Source organism: Zosterops lateralis (genome assembly GCF_965231275.1).
Source record: "Zosterops lateralis genome assembly, chromosome: 3".
NCBI classification, from domain to species: Eukaryota; Metazoa; Chordata; class Aves; order Passeriformes; family Zosteropidae; genus Zosterops; species Zosterops lateralis.
In genome coordinates this window covers 99,933,526-99,954,025 of record NC_139764.1, presented here as the reverse complement: position 1 = coordinate 99,954,025, position 20,500 = coordinate 99,933,526, and the positions used below count along the sequence as shown (strand labels likewise).

Here is a 20,500-nt window from a genome sequence, read left to right as displayed (position 1 = left end):
CATTGCAGTGTTTTCCACTGGAAGCAGAGATTCCTGAAAAAGCAGCAATGCGACCTGACAAAAAGCTCTGTCTTGTGTGATGAAAAATACCCGTGATAAAGATGATCAGAAGGAAAGAGGCCTACATCATGCACATGTCACCAGAATGACTGAGAGCCTCTGAACCTCGTCTTAGGTGGCCATAATAGCATTCCTTACTTCACACACTTCACGGGAAAAAAATTGCTCAAAGACCCACCAGGCATTTATTTCAACAGCTGCAAACACAGAGCCTCACTCAGACAAGTTGCTACGGGATTTTAAACGTCTCTCTAGTCTGTAAGACAGGTGAACTCCAGAGCAAAGTTCATGGAGCCACACAGACTACATCACTGCTCCATCTCAGCCTGTGCTCCTGCCCTTCTCTGCCACGAGAACATGCTAAGGAGAATATCCCAGGATCTCACTTTGACTTGGTGCTGACATGGTCAGGTTAAAGAGGGCAGACCTAGAGGCTGGGAAAACCTCAAGATTATCAGTTTTGATATGGCTTTAGGCACCTAGTATGGGCACTATGTTGATATAAGCAAGGAGTAATTTAGCCTGATGTATTACTCAAAGCTTTCCCAGCATTAATCGAGAATTTTAGAGGTCATATTCTACTACTTTAAAAATTTTAACGTTGCTGTGACCTCTCTCCATTGACACAGGAGTGAAAAAGCTTGACTGCAGAATTGAGACTTCTTGAATTCAAGATAACACAGAAAGTGCCTGTATCCACTTTTAGCTCTGTGGAAAAGAAGAACCTGCAAAGACTTAGTCTCCTGAACCTTAACCAACATGCCTTATCTACTGTGTCATCTTTACTCTGCAAGGTTTTCCCCCTTGTTGCAATCTAACATACAGGAAGACTTTCCTCCCCTCCCATTGAACAAAGGACAGAAGTCTTCTTTTGGCTCCTCCCATTACAAGATCTGCATTTTTTATTGCTCACTTAATCTCTGAGGTTTTTGTTTTGCTTTTATTTTAGCAATCTATGTACAAGCAAACAACTCAGGAAAACCATTGGATAAAAATGTCATTAAAACATACACTGAATAGTAAAAAACTATGTGGAAATGTCAGTCTTCAGAGGAATTAATTCTCTAGCTAAGTTCTTCCTTTTTTGGGGTTTTTATCATCTTAATGAACTTGATTTTTACCCCAGGCTTTCATTGACATGATTTTATATCAGCCATCCTCTTTCTATGGATGATCCATCAAGGTAACTTACTTCTCTATTCAATGCACGCAAAGAAATAAGCAGAGAAAGTGTTTTCCAATGTCACTTTCAAAGTGTCTGGGTTAGCAATAAGTACAGTTACAAACTCAACAGCAATTCACATAATCTTAATGTGTTAAAGGTGTATTAAAGTGTTAAAGGAATTAAAAAGCAGTCCAGGAAAGAGGGAGGACAACTGTTCTACCTGTCTGGAAGAGAAAAGTGAGAAGATTGTTGAGGACAAGAGTTAGATAGGCCTCCATCTGCTGGAACAGTGAGGAGAGTGGTTTGCCCTGTACAATGTATAGCCTTACTGGGCAGCAGATCATGTTGGGAGAAAGAAATACAGCGTGTTATTATATTCACAAGTGCTGATTAACATAAACTCTTTGTGCATTAGTTGCACAAATGCTGAATTTATATTGAGAGTTTTCAAAATCCAGGATACTGCAATCAAGAAACAAACAGAACACACAGTTCCAAAAGCCATCGAAAGGGCAGGGTATTGACAAATGCTATCAGCACCCTGGTGAAGCCAATCACATTAAGGTTTACAGGCACTGGAGAACATTTCTTCCAGAATGCAATTCAAAACAGTTCAATTTAGCCATTGCCTTGAAATCTCCTCATGCTCCCTTCCTCTGCCCCTCAACTACAGAGGCAGCACATTGAGATTAAGACTTCTTAAGACAAGGTCTTCTGAATATTGCACTGCACTCCAGCAGTCTGCATGGGGACATGGAGCGCAGTGCATGGGGCACACACACACAGACCTAACTGGAATTACAGTGCAATGCATTAAGCAAAAAATTGTCCCTTTTTGATAGACACAAAAAGGGAGGTCCAAACTGCTCTGCTTTGACATGAAAGGTATACACATGCGCATAAATACACATGCAGGAAAAACTAAGCAAATTACTGTATGTGCTCTTTTCACACAGTAAATATACATATATATATATCTATATATAGATATAGATATATATTGAAAGCGACATGAAAAGCTCATATTTGTTTCTATTTTATATTATTTTTATTAGAAGTCTTACTTTTATATATTAACTCCTATCTGGGAAATTCTTAAAAGGATTACACTCGAAATACTGAAGACATATAAACCTACATTCACTGAAGCCCTTACAGGGTATGTGTAATCAGGCAAATATTCAGATTTCACAAAACATCCATCCTCTCTACAGTATTTATATGCAAACAGTGACCTTAACAGATAAAAATATTCTTCAGAATATGTGGACCTGCATTTGTATGCATGCATTTGCTGCATTAAGGACAAAGCCAACCTGATGTTTTGGTACCCTATCTTATTGCAAATACAAAAGCATTCATCTAATAACAGTCACCGGCCATGTTTGATATCAAAACCTTTAGTAAGACTCCATATAGTACTATATATATATACATACTATATATGTATATAGTACGTATAGAAGACACTAATGGAAAAATTAAAACCAGGGTGCTATCTGAAAAAGTACCTTTGAAGAGGTGACCATTCTCCATCTGAATGAGCATAGGGTGCAGACTGAGAAAGCACAGAAACTGCAGGAGCCTTTATGTCAGATGCATCATCAACAAACGCATCTGGAACAGGGATCCTAAACAGAAGGAAAGAAGTGACATTTAAAAAACATACCTGATTACTGAATTTTCATATACCTCAGCTAACAAACTCTATTGCAGAGAAGAATTAGTATAACCTGATCTAAAGAAATGCTCTCTGATTCAAACCATCTAGTTCACATCATCAGAGGATTCTTATGTTTTTAATGTCATTTTCATTACTTTAATTACTAACATTCCCAACAGCTTTTTAGCCTAAAGCTGTATTTTTGAAGTAATACCTTCATCAGCCATATGTTCTGACTTAGGAATTACTACTAAAAGGCATGGACTGGAACATTAACCCAGGCTTTCATTGCAAATATCAGTTCCACTGTGGTACCTTGAATTGTCCAACGGCTCTTTTTCTTCCTCTGAGCTGATCTCTATGGGAAACATGTCCTCATCTTCTGATGTGTCTCCATGTGTGTCTTCTCTTTTTAAGCTGTCTATTTTATGAGTTGACTTTCTCCTCTTCTTCCTCCTTTTTTTCACAGAGCTACAGACTGGAGGTGTTTCAGTGGAAGGCTGTGATCCATGGGCCTGGGGTGGGACTTGTGAGGATGCATTGGTGTCCAGGTTTCGTATCCTGTCTATGGAATTCCTCTTCAGCTGGGATTCCATTAAGGCAGTCCCCTCAGACAGAATGGGAGATGTGGAGAGATGATAAGGAATTACCTCCTGAAAAAGAAAAAATTCAAACCATAAAACATGTTAGCTCTTTCACCAGTCATACAACTGGTTCTAAGACCTATGCACAAATTACCAAAATCGAAGTTATTTACTCCTCAGAAAAATAACAAGGATTAGACAGCCGTATGCTTATTATGCTCCTATGGCATATGGGAATTTTTCTATAACTGCATCTCCTCAGACAAACCAGGGACAATATTGTTAATACAACATCCTCTGAGCATCCACTATTGGCCAGGTTAAGGCGTACTGTGTCCACCTCAGGTAAGATACAGAGCAAAAACGAAATCTTAGTTTAGAACCTGAACATTTTGTAAAGTACAATTCCCTTTCACAACACAGATGATAGACAGTAGTAAGATAGGTCAATGCTTTATAATCAGGTCACACAATCACCCTACAATTCAATCATATATATGCATCTCTAGACATCCATGGAAGTACTTCCAGCAGTTTTCAGTCATGAAATAACTGTTACCACACAAAAATTTAAAAAATAAAGATACAGAGATGCACAGTCACAAAGCTCTCACCTGAAACTGGTAATATCATATTGAACACAGGAATGTGAACACTCATCCTACTCTGGACAGTGACAAAAATTACTGGGAATATCTGAAGAGAAATGCCTGCAAAAATTTTCTTGTAGACTACTCAAAGTTACAGTGACCGTAATTTATTTGGACCAGTATTTAACCACAGCTCAACAGCAGACATTCTCATTTAAATGCAGCCCCATATGACTAACAGTTGTGAGATCATGTTTATGAGAAGCACCAGAATTAATGTGAGCACAGATGTTTACAGAGCATGTACACTTTCACTGGCAGTCTGGTGCATATGTTCAAATTAAAGATTTCTGCAAAAAACAGAATGTTAATGTCCCTGGACATTAACATCTTGCACACAACTTTGAAGCATGTGAACTCTGTAGTTGCCATTTCTGTTCACACACTGGCATGCACACAATTTATTTTTCACTCATGTGATTATCTTCAGCTTTTTCAAATCTCAACAATTAAAAAAAAAAAAAAAAACAACAAAGTAACAGCATAGCATTAAATTCCCACAGCAGAAAATTGTCCAGATGCTTTCAAAACCATAAAATGGAAAAAAGTATATTTTTCAACAAGATTCCTAAACTCAAAATTGACTCTAAAGAGCAAGCATCAGATTTTTTAATGAATTAAAAGTAATTTTTACTCTTACCTGATCATTATCCATCTCCTGCACAAAAAAGGCCTCCCCATTGTCTCCTAGTTTCATGTGCAAATCTACAGCCTCTCCATTAATTTCTATGTCAACCTGGAAGGAAATAAATATATTCTCATATGAAAAGAAAGTCCTTCTTCTGGCACTGGGAAAATGCTTCTCAGGGAAGTGTAAGAAACCTTATAATAAACAGGAAATAAGTGACCTGCTCTGTTTCTTTTAGTACCCCTTCACAAAGCAATCAATTACAAAAATATTTTTCTAACTTGTTCGGCTGATTGATACCATGCTCCTCTACTCAGAAAGGTCTATATAGTCATTACATAAAGTTCTGAATATTTTAAAATGTAATTCTGAATGCTTCACTTGCCATACAAATCTATTTGCTCTTTTAATTCATAGTCTATTTTTAAATTGGGCTAGAAGTACTTCCAAATCCAAATTCTTAATACGTTGTCTTTCAAATTCATTAAAGAAACTTCTTTTTACACTCTGAGAAGCACGAATGAGAAAAATAATTTTACATTCAATTCTTATGTCTATTACTTCCACACATTTATCATATCCTGTACAGCCCAAACTATCTCCATTTCTTCTCAGGAGGATCTCTCTCTCTTTGACTACAACCATGCTTGCCACCAACTTCATTTTCACTGTAAATTTTTTGGAGATTTGCACAAGTCAACATTTATGTTATATTTCAGGACACAGTACACCGTTGTCACAGTAATATTTTTCAACTCCTACTGATTCTAAATACTAGAATTTCCTTCTGATCTAAGTAAGAATTGAACAGTGTCCATGCTGACTTTAAGATCTTTCTGTTGAAAATTCTAGCTACATTAGAACCTAGACTATATAGAGTTACATAAATAATCTGTCACAGTGGTAACTTCACATCTGATACACTGCCAGGTCACTCAGCCTAGTTACATTTATTTCAAGGTCCTCACTGTTTTTTCTAGATTCAATTAACCTCAAGGTTCTATTATCTGAAAATATTACTTGACTACTCTCTCCCTGTTTGGAATGATCATTGAACATGTCAAAGAAAGGGGTTTTAATGAGTCACTAATGAAATCTAGTAGAGGTTCAAATTAACACATTTGAAATTTTGCTTTATTGAACATAAATTTTACAAATTTCATGGCCAGCTTTGTTTTTTATTATAGTCAATGTCTTACAAATTATGGTCTGAACTGCAAGAATCAGCAACAACCATTTTGACTGAAGCTTGTCTTAATTCAGGCTCTTTATAAAGGGTGTCTAAAGAAAACCTCAACTAGCAGAGCAAAGAACATTCAGTAACTTCCTTATTCTACTACAGTTAACTCACAGACAGGACAAATAAAAATTGTCACACTTTCTTACCACTTTCTCCCTGGAACGCAGAACTCCCATTTTCCCGAAGCGAACGTGGAAAGGGGAGCACTGAAGATTTCCATCTGGCTGACGTACAACGATTATATCGATACATCCTGACAGTGTGGCTGGGTTTAGACCCTTATAGAGCTCCTTCACAGTCACAAACACCTGCCCTGCTAACTGTCCAACGTAATTCATGGTTTGGACCTGAAAGGCAAAAGGTGAAACAAATTGGATTTTGATCCCTGCTTTGTATTTTTGAGACATTTGAGAGATGGAGAATCCTGCAGTGGGGTATTTTCCTCTTTCACAAATTAACAGTTTTGCACAAAACCAGGATTTCCCATCTAATTTTCAACATGTTTGTAGTGAGCTGTTATAAGACAAAAGGGACCTTGTAAGTCAGAAAATTGTAAAAACTTTCAAAAATTCATTAAAATCAGTTGAATTCAAAGCCACTGTCAGACTTTGAGACTCTGAAGCTCATAAATGTCTAAAACTATCTCCGAAGAGAAAAGTATTACTTCCAGAGTAACATCTCCTCCTACCACTTATTGTGCCCTCAACACCAGAAATACTTTTCTTGTGTATTTCCATAAGCTTTTAATGGCAGGGCAAGTGAATAGCTTTGAGCATATCTAATTTTAAACCACACTAAAGGCAAAGACTATTTTCCCATCATACAGCAATTTCTCCCATTAAAAGATTATTATAATGCATTCAGACAATAGATATACATCAACACTGGACAAGCAACCTTCAACCCAGAGCACTCAAACACTGTTTCCTAATGCAACTTTACTATTCTTGTTTCAAACAGCCTTTTCAAACAGTACCTGCAGCTTTATTAAAAATTACACCTATGTTGATGGTTGAAGTGATTTCCCCTGTTCCTGCATTTATTTAGTATTTAGCTTGCTACTTCCACATTATTAATACATGTGCTCTTTAATATATTTAGTCCCCCAGAAATTACTAACATACATATTTAGACACACTTAAAAGACAAGAAAGTCTTTCAAGGGCTCTCAAAATATGAGTGAATTTAAGCAGATACCTTCCTGAAAATTATAGGTTTTAAAGACTTCCAGTGTCTATTGCTTTCACTATTCTTCCAGCACCTCTTGCAGATTTCAAGATACCGGTTTCATCAAAGTCCTTGTGCATGCAGAGTAGAGCATAAGACTCCCATACAAGCTCTTTGCTAGGCTGTACTGCACCACCTGGACATCAATAAAAGAAACAGTTGCAAGGCAGGCAATGCTGAAACTCCCATTGATGGTGATGAGAACAGAACTGAGCTCAGAGCCTGAGACAGTCACAGCACAGCAGCAGCATCTGCTACAATAGAGACTCTTTCAGCTGTGTCCTTTCATAAACAACAAAAAGATGTATGAGATGCTGTAAAATGGCTCCAAATTTAAACTGTGATTTACAGTTATAAACAAAAGACTATTTAAAGAATACCATGAAAGGACTAGAGTAAAAAAAATTGGGAAGTTAGGAAATGCAACAATTAAGGCAGTTTTCTTCCATGCATTGCTGTTCTAATTAACAAATTAACAATTTTCACCTGGGTGGTTTTTTTTTTGGTTGTTTTTTGTTTTTTGTGGTTTTTTTTGGTTGTTGTTTTTTTTCCAAAAGTCCCTCCACATTGTGTGGACTGAGGTTTTTCTTTCTTCTCTGTTTCTGTTGCAGTACATGGGTCAGGACACAAACTGTGCTCTGAAGGAAGAATTATTTATGGTAGTCATCACTACATTGTCCCTGAAAAGCAATCATGGTTTCTCCATCTGACAATGAGGGAGAGAATCACAAAAACATTAAGACTAAAACTAGGCACTAACTTAACAAAAAATCTGTTTGATTTTCAACGTATTCAATGTACAAGATGCTGTCATGGTTTAGCCCCAGCCAGCAATGAAGCACTGCACAGTCACTCGCTCACAACCAATTCCCCATCCTAAGCAGGACGGGTGAGGGAATCAGAAAAGCGGAAGTGATAAACTTCATGGGCTGAAATAAAGGCTATTTAATGGGACAGAAAGGAGAGAAAGTAATAATAACTATACTAACAAATTATAATAACACAAATAAAAGAATTTCAACATACAAAACAAGTGATGCCCAATGCAATTGCTCACCACCCACTTACCAATCCCCAGCCATTTCACAAGCAGCAGCCCATGGCCAGTTTCCTCCCCCAGTTTATATTGTGAGCATGATGGTCTGTGGTTTGGAATATCACTTTGGTCAGCTGGGATCAGCTGCCCTGCCTGTGTGTCCTCACAACTTGTTATGTTCCTCCAGCCCTGCCACTGGTAGGGCATAAGCCACCAAAAAATCCTTGGCATAATATAAGCACTGCTCAGCAACACCTACAACAGCAGGGTGTTACTAACATTATTCTCATCCTAAATCCCAAACATAGCATTATACCAGCAACTAGGAAGGAACCTCGATCTCAGCCAAAACAAGGACAGATGTTAACTAATGGAAGAATAATCCCTAAACAGTGTTTGGAAAAGCCTTTCTGCACAGCCCTCAATTCAGGCATCCAGAAAGTGCTACCTACTGAAAAACCAACACACAAAAACTTAATGTCATTTATATTTCTTTCTCCAGCACTGAATTGGTATAAGCATTTCTGGGCTCCTACTGTACACCAGAAGCACTGCCTTCCTGTATGCAAATCTAGTGACAAGCTGTTTCATTGGGAATAGCACTTGAAACTCATGCCACACCCTACACTGTGTCACAGAACAACTGGTTGGAACAGACCTCTAAAGGTCACCCGGGTCCAAATGTAGGGACACCTACCCAAAGGAGGGACAGCTTGGAAAAGGCTGCCCATAACCTTGGGTCCTGCAGAGTTTCCGTGTCTTCAAGGATGGAGATTTCTCAGCCTTCCTTCTCTCCTGATCCTATGTATACCTGTCCTCACAGAGGAAATTTTCTTCACAATACCTAATCTGAATTTCCCTTGTGCCACTTCCTCTTGTCCTACCACTCTGCACTTCTAATATCACAGCTGTTTCCTCTACAGCCCCCAAAAAGTAGGTGATTATGCTGAAGAATAAATAAAACTAGTTTTCTTGGCCTCTTCTTCTAAGCCCTAATTATCTTGGGGGCCACCATTTAAACTCTTAAAAGAGCTGGCATGACAAAGGCACAAACCTAAGTTCAGAAGTCAGCCTCCAGGGTGGCAGATGTAAGGAAACTTTTTTAATTACCCCTTTGCTGTGGAAAATACTTCAGTTTTTACTGGGGATTTCTCCAACCTAAAGCACAAACATTCTTATTGAGCTAAATAACCCACTTATTCACCCCAGTTAATGCTTGGCCTGCTGAAGTAACAAAATTTCTGGGTGCGAAACAGCCATTACTTCCTCGGTGGAGAAAGAACGGCTGAGACAGTATATAAACCCCACTGTTTGAGAGAGTTCTGGGCAGACAATCCAAATATGAGGACTCACACATTCTCTTCACAAGTTACACCAGCTGGGCTCCTAAAATCCTAAACAGAGAATTTTGCAACTGTTCTTGTTCATGACAAATCTTAGCTACTCTGTCTGCCCTGTCTTCGGAGACGAAGATGTTTTTTATGTCTACCAGTTCAAAAAGTTGCACACCATCCTCAAGCTCTGAGGCCAAACAGCTCAGCACAGCTTGCTCCCATACAGTGGAAATCTCTTATCCCTTAAAAAAGTGCCACATTCAAACTGTGAGCTGGTGATGGACACTCCTCTCAAGCTGGGCTGAACCTTGCATGAGCAACAAAGTCATTGTGGAATTAAAAGACAGACTGGGAGACTGATCACATAAACACCACTACCCCAAGAAACTGAACAAAAATGGGTTTGTTTTTCAAATGTAGGGAACAAAAGATGCTGTAGCTAAAATGGGGAAGAGTTCAGAAATTAGACTCTTGATGATTGTAGGCCCTCTATCCTACCTTTTATACATGCCAACCAAAGCTGAGATTGTTTGGAGTCTGAGGTTTTAAAGTTTGTACTCTGAACCTAAAGTTGGTCCATGCCATGTCAGCACTCCAGGAAACCAACAATCCTCAAACCCCAGAGGGACTGGATGTGGTTTTGGAGCAACTCTTCACTCTGGCCACTCCAACAAGTCTTTCACTTACAGGCAGCAGCAACTTCAGCAGTAAACAGGAGTTTACATCATGGTTAAACCCCCAGTGCCTGCCTGTTCATTATACTCAGTTTATTAAAACTCTTGTTCTCATACCATGGACACAGCACAGAATATTTTTTTTGTGCTGGGAAAATTCAGAATCCTTTGATCTAAGATTGCAAGTGAGAACAGTCTGCACTGCTTCTGTCAGGATTCTCAAATGATTTGAATTTTGTCCTTTGCCAGAAGACATTTCACAGCTCTACATTTTGCATCTATTATAAAATTAAAGGTATTTTCTAGTATCATTTTTAATGTAAATCTAACTAGCATCACCTTCCAGAAAGCATAGTAAACTTCCAACTCTTTTGATTGTTAAAGGCAACAGCCATTTTCCAGCGTTTATCATCATGTGGAAGAACAAGTTGAAAATAAATAGCTACGTGATCTCCCTTATTACTTAACTGATTTATTCACTTAGCAAAGTCTGACCTAACAAAATTAATTCTTTAAAGTCCCATCCTGCTGGATGCCACAGTAAGATCAAACACACTGTTATCTAGATAATCCACTTCTTTCATACAGGTACACCAGACTATGCCCTAATTCCACTGGAAAAGCCAGTAATTGTACCCCTTGTGGCATGGTTTTGTTTGTTTGTTTTTCTGGGGATTTTTTTAGAGCTCAGTTTTTCCCCTTACCATTTCATCTTTCTTTTACTGCATTTTTCAAAATAAAATACTGAAAGGGAACCAAGGGCCTTTTTTCCTTTTGCAATACCTGGTGTCTCATCAAGTGTCACAACATTAATGAATAATAGATTAGATATCCACACATCCAAATTACTAAGGGATGCAAGTGCTATTCAACATGCTCTAAAAACAGTTGATTTAGGTGGCAGCTGTAAGGGTAATTAAAAAGTGGAACACACTTCCTCTGGAAGATACGAAATTTCCAATACAGAACATTTTGAAAACAGGACAAACATTTGCTGGGACTGGTTTAAGAACAGGCAACTGCAACCTTTGGGAAAGACATTGTTGCTGTACCTGTATCCAAGGCAGCAAATCAACCCATATCCCATCACAAACCTGACCATTAGAATCTGGACGTCTCTACTGAATCTATTTAAATTTCAATGTCTGCTTCTGGTAAATTTCAGATTCTGCTTCTTTTAGGCACAGGCCAATAAACACTCACCCTACAATTCCAAGGCACAGCTAAGGAACTAAGATGGACTGGGCACTACTCCCATGGCCAGTTTAGAAGCAGTCATCTTTTATAGCTCTTCATGTCTATGCAACAATCATAGTACTGTTGACTTAAAGGTTTTCATTCTATTATTTTTTAAATATGTGCTTTTGTTTATTAGTAAGCTGTCCACACACTGTAAAGTCACTAATGCTGTTTGATTGTCACATTCAAATTCCTTAGTATTTTAAGCCACTTCAGGTAGGAAACTGAAAATCATTAAGAACTCTTAAAAGCCTTTTTCTTAACTATTTGTGAGTTCCTACATCAATCCAACCTAAAGTCAACATCACAAATTCCCACCCTACTTTTTTGACTAAATGTCCAGGCAGAACCCCAAAGTTGTGCATTTTTCAGAGCAAAATCAGAGCCTGGATTTACTTTCTCTAGAGGAGCCATAAAGACATTGCATGGGACTTTGGGAGACTTCAGTTTAGAGCTCTGCTTTCCTACAAGATCCCCACATAATTTTGGGCAAGTTACTGAGGCTTTTATCTCAGTCTATCACTGTGGCTATATCCCAATTGCAGCAGGCCAAGCTGCAATTGTCTCACTCAAGTGAGACATAGACAAGCACCCTCTTTGTATATTCTGTTTTCCTGGGAAAGGAAACCTGGACACATGACCTGAAAGGGAGTCATAAGCAGCTATGACCCCAGTTTGGACAAGTTGCTGAGGGAGAACTCCAGAGAACTCTACTGAGCAGTGTGACTTTGTTTGTCCTGTAAATAGGAGGGCAAACTCTGTCCATGTCTGATTATACTCACATTTGTTCCAGACTTCTCCATAGTCACAGCTGCATGGGACAAACCACATTCCTGCAGGTGACCTGACAGTACGTCTGGTCAGTTGGGAGACAGGTGCAGTTCACTTGTATGTCCCACATCAGAAAGCAAAATTCAGCCTGTGGCTGGCTCTACACCAGAGTAAGAGCACTGTGCTTCCTGCCAGTCAAACCTCCAGAAATATTTCAGGGTTGGGATTATTCTGGGCTTAATTCTATTAGGAACTATTTGACTTCTATTCCAAGTTACCCAAGGCCAGTGCCAAAAATTGTGACTTCTTACAACAGCCAGAGAGTCAAATGGATCAAATGTCAAACTTATCTTCCAAGCTGCCTGTCCATCCAAGAACCCACCCCTCACACTCACTCACAGTCAGGGACTTTGCATACAAAATTACTATTCCTCTGGTTCTGATATTGCACTGTATTTCAAATGGTTAAAACTTTACTTGGTGTAATACTTCATTAAGTCCCTGTAAAGGACAGAATATTTTCTTGAGAGCAGCTAAAATCAAAAATTCAAACTGATGACTGAAAATTGGCCTGCAATGAATCCCCACATTCAAACAAAGGGAGCATTGGCCCATAGCCCCACAGCCAGGGTATCAAACTGGTACCCAAAAGTCCAGGAGAATTTCAAGGCCAGCTGAAGGGTACAACCACAGTCCCCAGACAACCTTCCAGCTGCATATTCCCCACTATCCAAAATCTTGCCCATTTATCAGCACGGAAAAGTAACACCACTAAAGCTAGAAAAAAAATTATTTCCAGCTAGATCAGTGGGATGATCTGACTCACCACATACCCATACAACTGGTACTACCAAAGACAGAAACGAAGAGTCAGCAGTGCACAGTACCAGGGACACCTCTACTGAAATTCCAGGCAGTCCTGAAACCACATCTCAAGACTTATCTACTCCTTTCCCAGAGATCTCTTGGGAGATCACCTATATTTCCCTTGGTCTCATTGTACCTTAACTTCCCAACTGTACAGTGCTTCCCTCCTCGTGGAGACACTTTGAGGGAATCTACAGAAGGACTGAGACCCTTTGTACTGACCCTGCATAAAAGAGTTCAAACTTTAGAACAAATTGAAAAGTACAAACTGATGCCTGAAACCAAGAACTTCTGCAGCAGCTGAAGAATTTGTGGTAAGTCATGTACTGTGCTGCCCAGTGCTACTGTTCTGATGTCAGTGAGGGAACATAAATCAGAGTGGAAAAACAGCAGCAGTTCTACTCTATACAGACACCTCACGTGACTTGGCGGGCTTTCTCTCTGCAGGATTGGAAAACAAATTTGTTCATTAGACTCTTTATTTTCTGCATTTTTAGAGTTCAAAGTAAGCTTTTACTGTACTTCAACTGATTTTGATGACTGCTGTGTGCATATATGTTCACAGATAAACAAATCTGTACATCTGCACATGCTCAGCTATGGAAAAGGGTCAAAGACTAAAACTTGCCCAACTCCTTACACAGAGGCCCTGCTGTATCAGGTTAGATATTATCAGGTTAGATATGATCAGACATTATCAGGTAGTCTGTATCTGCATTAGTGACCTGGAGCTAAAAAAAAAAGCAGAAAGTATCTAAAACCATTAAAAGCTATTTCCATGGTTTTACACCTAAAATCATAACATATTTATGTTGAGCATTTTCCATCTGATTTCTTTCACTGTCTCCCCAGTTTTTCTCCAGGTCTCTTCATGGAAGTAGGCTCACTTTACTCTAATAGGCGTTCATCTAACTTTTAACCATGCACTGATGGCAACAAAGCCTTATGTATGTACACTAAGCATTTACCATGTTTGCTTCCTGAGACAGCAGAGGCGGGGACACAGATAAAGTTATCCAGAAAATAAACCATTTCAAAACACCCTCCAGACTAGAAGTCAAAAGATCTAGCAAGACTGATGACTTTACACAGGAAAAGAAAAATGATCTGATAGATGGTCTGCAACATCAAGGCTGGGATACCACCTCTACGCAATTCCTGTTTGATGGGGATAACAATATTGCAGTGTTTTGTCTCCTCCCCACAAGACACATTTGCTTTTAGTTTTGCTTCTTGAAGGTAGAGGAGATATACTAATTAAAAGAAAAGTAATACTGGGAGTGGGGTGGGGGCGTAACATAAAAGAAATACAAAATATCTCAAAGTTTAGTTTCCTGTGTAGCCATTGCACCGCTGCTAGCCAGGCTCTGCTATGTCATTAAATCCCTCTGTCCTGTTACTGCTGTCATTTTTCCAGCTCAGGGAAAGTATTAGGGAAGCAGTGGCATAATGCAGCGATTTGCATCAGCAGCTGCCAGGCAAAGGGAAGCCAAACGCCCAAAGCCAAAGGGGAAGCAGCAGCAGCAGCGCACAGGGGGCACCGGGCACCACCAGCCCGGCGGGGGACGGAGCCCACAGCGAGACCCCCACGCAGGGTGCCTCCCTCTGAGGGACGCCTGGAAAGCATCGCATCTTCCCCCTAACCCCGCGCACAAAGCACAGCCCCAGCAACCCAGTGCAGCTGTCACTGCCCAGAGCCGGGCGGCTCCGCACCGAAAGGCGGGCAGGGGATGCGGGCAGGGGATGGGAGCAGGGGATGCGGGCAGGGGATGCGGGCAGCCGCCCCGAGCCCCGCCAGCCCCAGGCCGGGCGGACCCGCTGCCTTCAGCGGCTCCGGGCCTGGCCTTCCCCGCCCGCGGGCAGCCGGAGCGGGAAGGGCCTCCCTCCTCCCGCAGCGGCCGCCAGAGCCCCGGCACCCACCTCTGCCGCGGGCCGGCTCCCGCAGCTCCGCTCCCGCCGCCTCCGTGCGCTGGGCGGCCGCGGGGACCGGCGGGGCCGCTGGGCCGGGGCGGGGCCGGCCGGGGGAGGCGGGGCCGGGGCACAGCGCGGCCCGGGGAGGCCCGGGGGAGGCCCGGAGGAGGCCCGGAGGAGGCGGGCGGGCCCGGGGCGGGGCCGGGGCTGTGGCGCGGTGGTGTGGGGTGATCCCCCGGCCGAGGGCGAGTCAGGTTCCTGGCTGGGGAAAACGGGGAGTGGAAAAGGGAATCGCTCAGCCCGGCTGAGCAAAGGCAGGTCCGGGATAGGCGTCGCTTGGGCTGCCAGAGCCTCGCAGTCATCGCCATCGGGAGCGCGTCCTGCAGCATCAGGCGCTTTATCGCTTTAAATAAATGCCGTGAAATAAAGCTTTTCCACCTGATAGTGGTTTCCTGGTGTGTAACCGCATTGTAACCTCACTTTGCATGGTTGCCGTACACAGCTGAGAAGGGAGGTGGATGTCCGTGTTAAAACTGACCCGAAGGAACCTTCCAGGCCTTTTGGAGTCTTGTTTACAGAAGTCACGAGGGCGGTGCTGTGTGCAAAACAACTGAACGGGAAACACGGGGAAATAAGATGGCAAAGACTGTATGCACACACACCCCCAAAACAAACAAACAAACAAAAAAGGTCATTATTGAAGCACTCTGTTTCAATAGTTTTAGGTTTGACAACAAGTTTTTGAGAGCTGGGTTTCCTGCATCTCCATGTTGTAGTCCCCACAATGTACATGCAGCCGGAGCCTGGGAAGAGGACCTTGCTGAGTAATTAGTGCTTAAGCCTTCCATTTTTGTTTAATTTCTGGTTACATTCCAAAACAATCTTGGTGGAATCTTCTCTAGGTCATAACCCAATTGTAATCCTTCAAATTGTTTTTCTGCAACACGTCTTCCTCCTATAGCTCTCTTTAGTTCTCCCCATCTTGGCCAGTCTTGGTTCAGCTCACAGCTAAGACAGCCACTGAGTGACAGGACTCTGTGCAAACCCACAGGCTCCAATCCCTCCTCTTGTTCTCTCCTCCACTCCTGGTTGCACAGCTATGCTAATGAGTACACTTCAGTTTGAGAGCAGAAAAGTCAGGGAAGACAGTGTCTGCCCAGGCATGACAAACAAGGGTGTATACTTAGTCCCAAAGAGAAAGTAATACACAACTGCAATTTCATTTCCCAGGCATTTAATAGCTAATCTCTTGCCAGTGGGCAGTCAGTAGGCAATGAGAAATGTTGGTAAATAATGCCTGTTAAATGCAAGAAGCTTTATCTGTGTTCACTGTGGATCCTACCAGTGCCCTGCCCACCACATTTGTGTGGAATACAATCCCATATTATGTTCCTTCTGAGAGAGTGGTAACCTCCTGCCATCACCATCCATGTTAGCTGAGAGGACTCCTCTAACATTCTGGTCCACTATGGTCTTCTACTATTTTGCTAAAGTCAAAACATGATCATAACATACTGAATCAAAAACAGTGTCTTTCCACAGTCTCAACCACACCGATCCTTTCATGCTTCTTTCAGAAATCCACAAGCTCATTTTTGGAAGTACTGTATTGTGTTTAGCTACTTATCATGTCCAACCATCTGCTGCTTGATGTAAAATGGCCCACAGAATAATGCTTTATATTTTAAATGATTCCATGTGCAAGGTCATGTTTTCTCTTCCTACAGAGCAGAGTAAAAACAATCATGATACACACAAGATGCTGTGGGAAGTGCCAAATGTTTGCATAGCATTGGTGAGTTTCCCTTAACAACAGGGCACCATCCTTCTGTGCTTTTTCACTCTATTCTTTTCATGGTGTGACCATTGTGCAGAGTGGTGTCCTCAGATTACTTCCCTTCTATCTAGAGGACCAAGCACTAGTACATAACCAGTACTTTCATAGTGTCCAAGCCTTAGCATGGTCATGGCTGTGGATTTGACCCAGCCCAGTGCAAAATTTGGAGGATAGGATGGTCAGGGATGGTTCCTAAAAATTAATCTGGAGTTACCCACATACTAGCTGGCAGAGAGAGTATGGCCCCAGCAAGAGGAAAGTCCCTGACAGTGTCATTTCCAAAACACACTCAGGAATGATAAAGTTCTAAAGTATTATTGTTTTCTTCCTGAAACGTTTCCCCTTTCACAGGTTTCTTTCTGGACGCATTGTGTTAATCAACAGATTTTGTTTACCAAGGTTTGATGTAGAACTGTCCACAAAATTTTGAAGGACCTGCTCCTGCAAGGTTTTCTTTCCATTCTTTTGATGGCAAATTTACATTAATTCATTATTACCTAACTCTGACTCTTGTTTCATAAACCTTAAAATTTATGTATTCACTTTGTGTTTTTACAGTTCTGGTACAGTGGAGTTCTAGCCTATGATCTGGGCTCATAGTTACCATGAAATTACACTTAAGAAGAAAGTTGTGTTGTGTAGTCTTTTGTAAATTAATAAAGCTGGGTTTAAAAAGAGTTGACAAGCACAGGAAAAAAAAAAAAAAAAGCCTTCAATTCTATCTTAGGACACTAGATTTTCCTAACAAGGATGTTGTCAGTGAGCAAAATAACCATTCAAACCATTGTGCATCAGCAGTAATGTCTGGCTTGCCCCACTAAAATTAGGGTTGATGTTCAGGCACAGAGGACCTGAGGGTTATGAACGACTGCAATTGTTAATGCATGCCCAATGTGCAGGTAAAAATTATTCAGTAAATAGAAAAGATGAGCTTTTAGCTTTTAATTTATAAATAACTCCTAAGCAAAGATGGCTCTGGAGTCGTGGTGATGTTCTTTATGTAAGTAATAAACTCAGAGTAGCTCACACACTGTAAATTAAGAGTTGATCTAGTTTTATTCCAGTGTAAACATCAAAAAGCAGTTTGACTGACTCTGTAATTACCTGATTGAACATCCCACCATCCTAACAAACGACTTTCTCTCCTAACATAAGTAGATATTTTTATATAGTACCTACAGCTGCCTCTGATAATCTGCTGAATTCTCTGTCTGGTTCACTTTTTTTCCCCCCTTTCTTTTTCTCTTCCTTTTTCCTTCAAGTACAATTATCTAGTACTTCATTTCATCCTTCATTTGAAGGCACGGTAGTGCAGGGTGTTGTAACATGTGAATGCTGTATTTAATCTGCCTCTAAGTGCTTGACTGGAGACCATTTTTTTAAAGTATAGATAATGTTATTTAGTTGCAGAGATTTCTAAAACATTCCCTCCCCCCCACCACCTTTGACTTAAACTTTTTGCCAGTTTTGACTGTGCTGCTGCTTTTGCTTTCTATCTGTGCCCCTGAGATCCTTGCAGTTTGACAGCTTTAGTCTGGGGATTTTGCTTTCTGTATCATCACAGTTCCTGAGTATTGTAATAACTTCCTGACAGTTGCACATGCCAGCCAATACACTTCTTACATCCTTTCTTATCTTTCCTCCTTGACCTCTGTGTTCAGAGGTGAGATGATTACATCATCCTCAGGAGGACTGTGATGTCATCAGAAGTAGTATAAAGCTCCAGTCAGCAATGAGGCACAGCAGTGACCAGTGAAAAGCAAAGCTGAGAGGATTATTTTGTCAAATGATCAAATGTGGGGTTGCAATTTTCCAGAAACTTTTGCAGCTGGAATTAGAGGCAGGGCAGGAAGCATCAATCATGTACCAAAATGCTCATCTGTAATGATCTCTCATGCCATCAGTGCGTTGCATAACCAAGCTTGATTTTGAACCAAGTGCTTTTGGACTTGTTTTTTTGACAGACACCCTTTCTTCCCCTTCACTGAAAAAAAAAAAAAAAAAAAAAAAAAAAAAAAAAAAAAAAAAAAAAGAGGCATGATCTCTAGCAGATGAACCATTAGACAAGTCTTTTTTTGCTTCTAAGAATATGACAAGTCTTGATTATGAAGGTTCTCAGAAGAGCCTTTCTTTTTCCTCTAGATCCACATCCAACCATGCAAACCCATAAGAACCTCAATGTTTCCTTTATATCCTAGCAGTTCTTTCCCCAGTCAAAAGTCATTTCTCTGCTACAAAATACTTGGCTACTGAGAGACAGAGACTTCTACTGACTTCTATGATCCAAATATCATCAAAGCCAAAGACTGTAGGAGTATTTAAATTAGGAACAAGAGAGGCTAAATATATCAGCCCTGCTGGAGGTATACTTGTACTAGTTCAATCTCATCAGAAAGCAATTTAGCTGCAAATCTGTAAATAGCCACAGCTGAGCTCTCTAAATATAATCTTAAAAAGCTTAGAAAAGCTTGAGCCCTGATAAAACAAAGCAATTGCAATGTGAGATTTAGGATATAACAGTGAAATCATCAATGTGTTCTTTCTTCAGCCAAGACCACAATTCCTGCATGTGCTTGTTCAAACACAAACACAGACCTGTATCCTGCTCAGGTAAAACACATACTGGTGTCTAAGTGCACGTACGTACAAGAAATAAGATATCATACACAGCTCCTCCATTCTGGACAGAAATGCTTTCCAGCCCAAAATCTAGCTTTTCATCAGTCCAATACATCTGTGCATGTAAAGCTTCTGCCCAGAATACTGTTTTCAAAGCACAGCAAACCAGAATCATCAGTATTATTTGTTCAGAACAAAATAGTACAAAACATGCTTTGAGAACTTCAAACAAAGCTGGTTTGTTTCCCAGGGTATAATCTTTTCTTCACAGTACCTGCAGTGCTTGGAAACTAAAATGGCAACCTTAATCCCAATAAGTAAAAAGATATTTGGAAACCAACTCGTTCTGCTGAGAAGTTTGTTGCTTTTCTCTCAGCCTCATGTCTGAAATTTCCAGATCAGATCAGACCAATATCAAATTATCCTTGGAAATAGGATCTGAAAGTTATTGCTTGGGGATTGTAAAACTGAATATCTTCATTAGTTCACTGTGTTGTTTCCACCTTACAAAGCAAAATGTAGGTATCAAAGATGTAACACCTGCACTTACGATAGTAAGATGATCAATAGATATTGTGTATAAAGCTTTTTCTTCTGGTGGGCTAAGAATTAAGTGCTAATATAGGTCAGCTTGAAGTTCATTCTGTAACGCCACAGAGAGAATGAAGTGTCTAAAATGTGTTTTATAATACAAGTAGCAATATTTGAGGCTTCTCTCTGTGACAGAAAAATTCTTCACTTCTGTGCAGACCAGGGTAGATGGGGCACTGTGTGGCTCCTGGTGAATGCAGGGGCACTCTGTCCCTGGTTTGGCATTACAAGAAGCAGGTTTGCTTGGCTTTGAAGTGAGATAATTCTGTACTCTCCCAGGTACTGTAATTAGTGCTGGCTGTCATATAAACTGGATGAAAAAGGTTTTAAATTCCCCTTGAGAAAGAGGCAGATGGAGGATTGTGAGCAGCCTGTCAGGAGAGGCAGACTGTGGCCATTGTCTC

General features: G+C 40.7%; 1 protein-coding gene across 2 annotated transcripts in view; it reads right to left on the bottom strand.

Moving 5' to 3' along the window:
• Nucleotides 1–20,500, bottom strand: part of LPIN1 (lipin 1) — an 80,430-nt gene that overhangs the window by 34,064 nt on the left and 25,866 nt on the right. The window contains exons 1-5 of one of the 2 annotated variants that reach the window (XM_083858491.1): nucleotides 15,059–15,119; nucleotides 6,137–6,337; nucleotides 4,763–4,858; nucleotides 3,204–3,541; nucleotides 2,737–2,856 (exon numbers count right to left, since the gene is read on the bottom strand). In XM_083858491.1, coding sequence (XP_083714617.1) covers nucleotides 2,737–2,856; nucleotides 3,204–3,541; nucleotides 4,763–4,858; nucleotides 6,137–6,328 — 746 coding nt within the window. In that variant the 5' untranslated portion in view covers nucleotides 6,329–6,337; nucleotides 15,059–15,119. Of the gene's footprint in view, nucleotides 1–2,736; nucleotides 2,857–3,203; nucleotides 3,542–4,762; nucleotides 4,859–6,136; nucleotides 6,338–15,058; nucleotides 15,120–20,500 lie in introns of those variants that run through there. The other variant, XM_083858490.1, reaches the window with a different exon arrangement.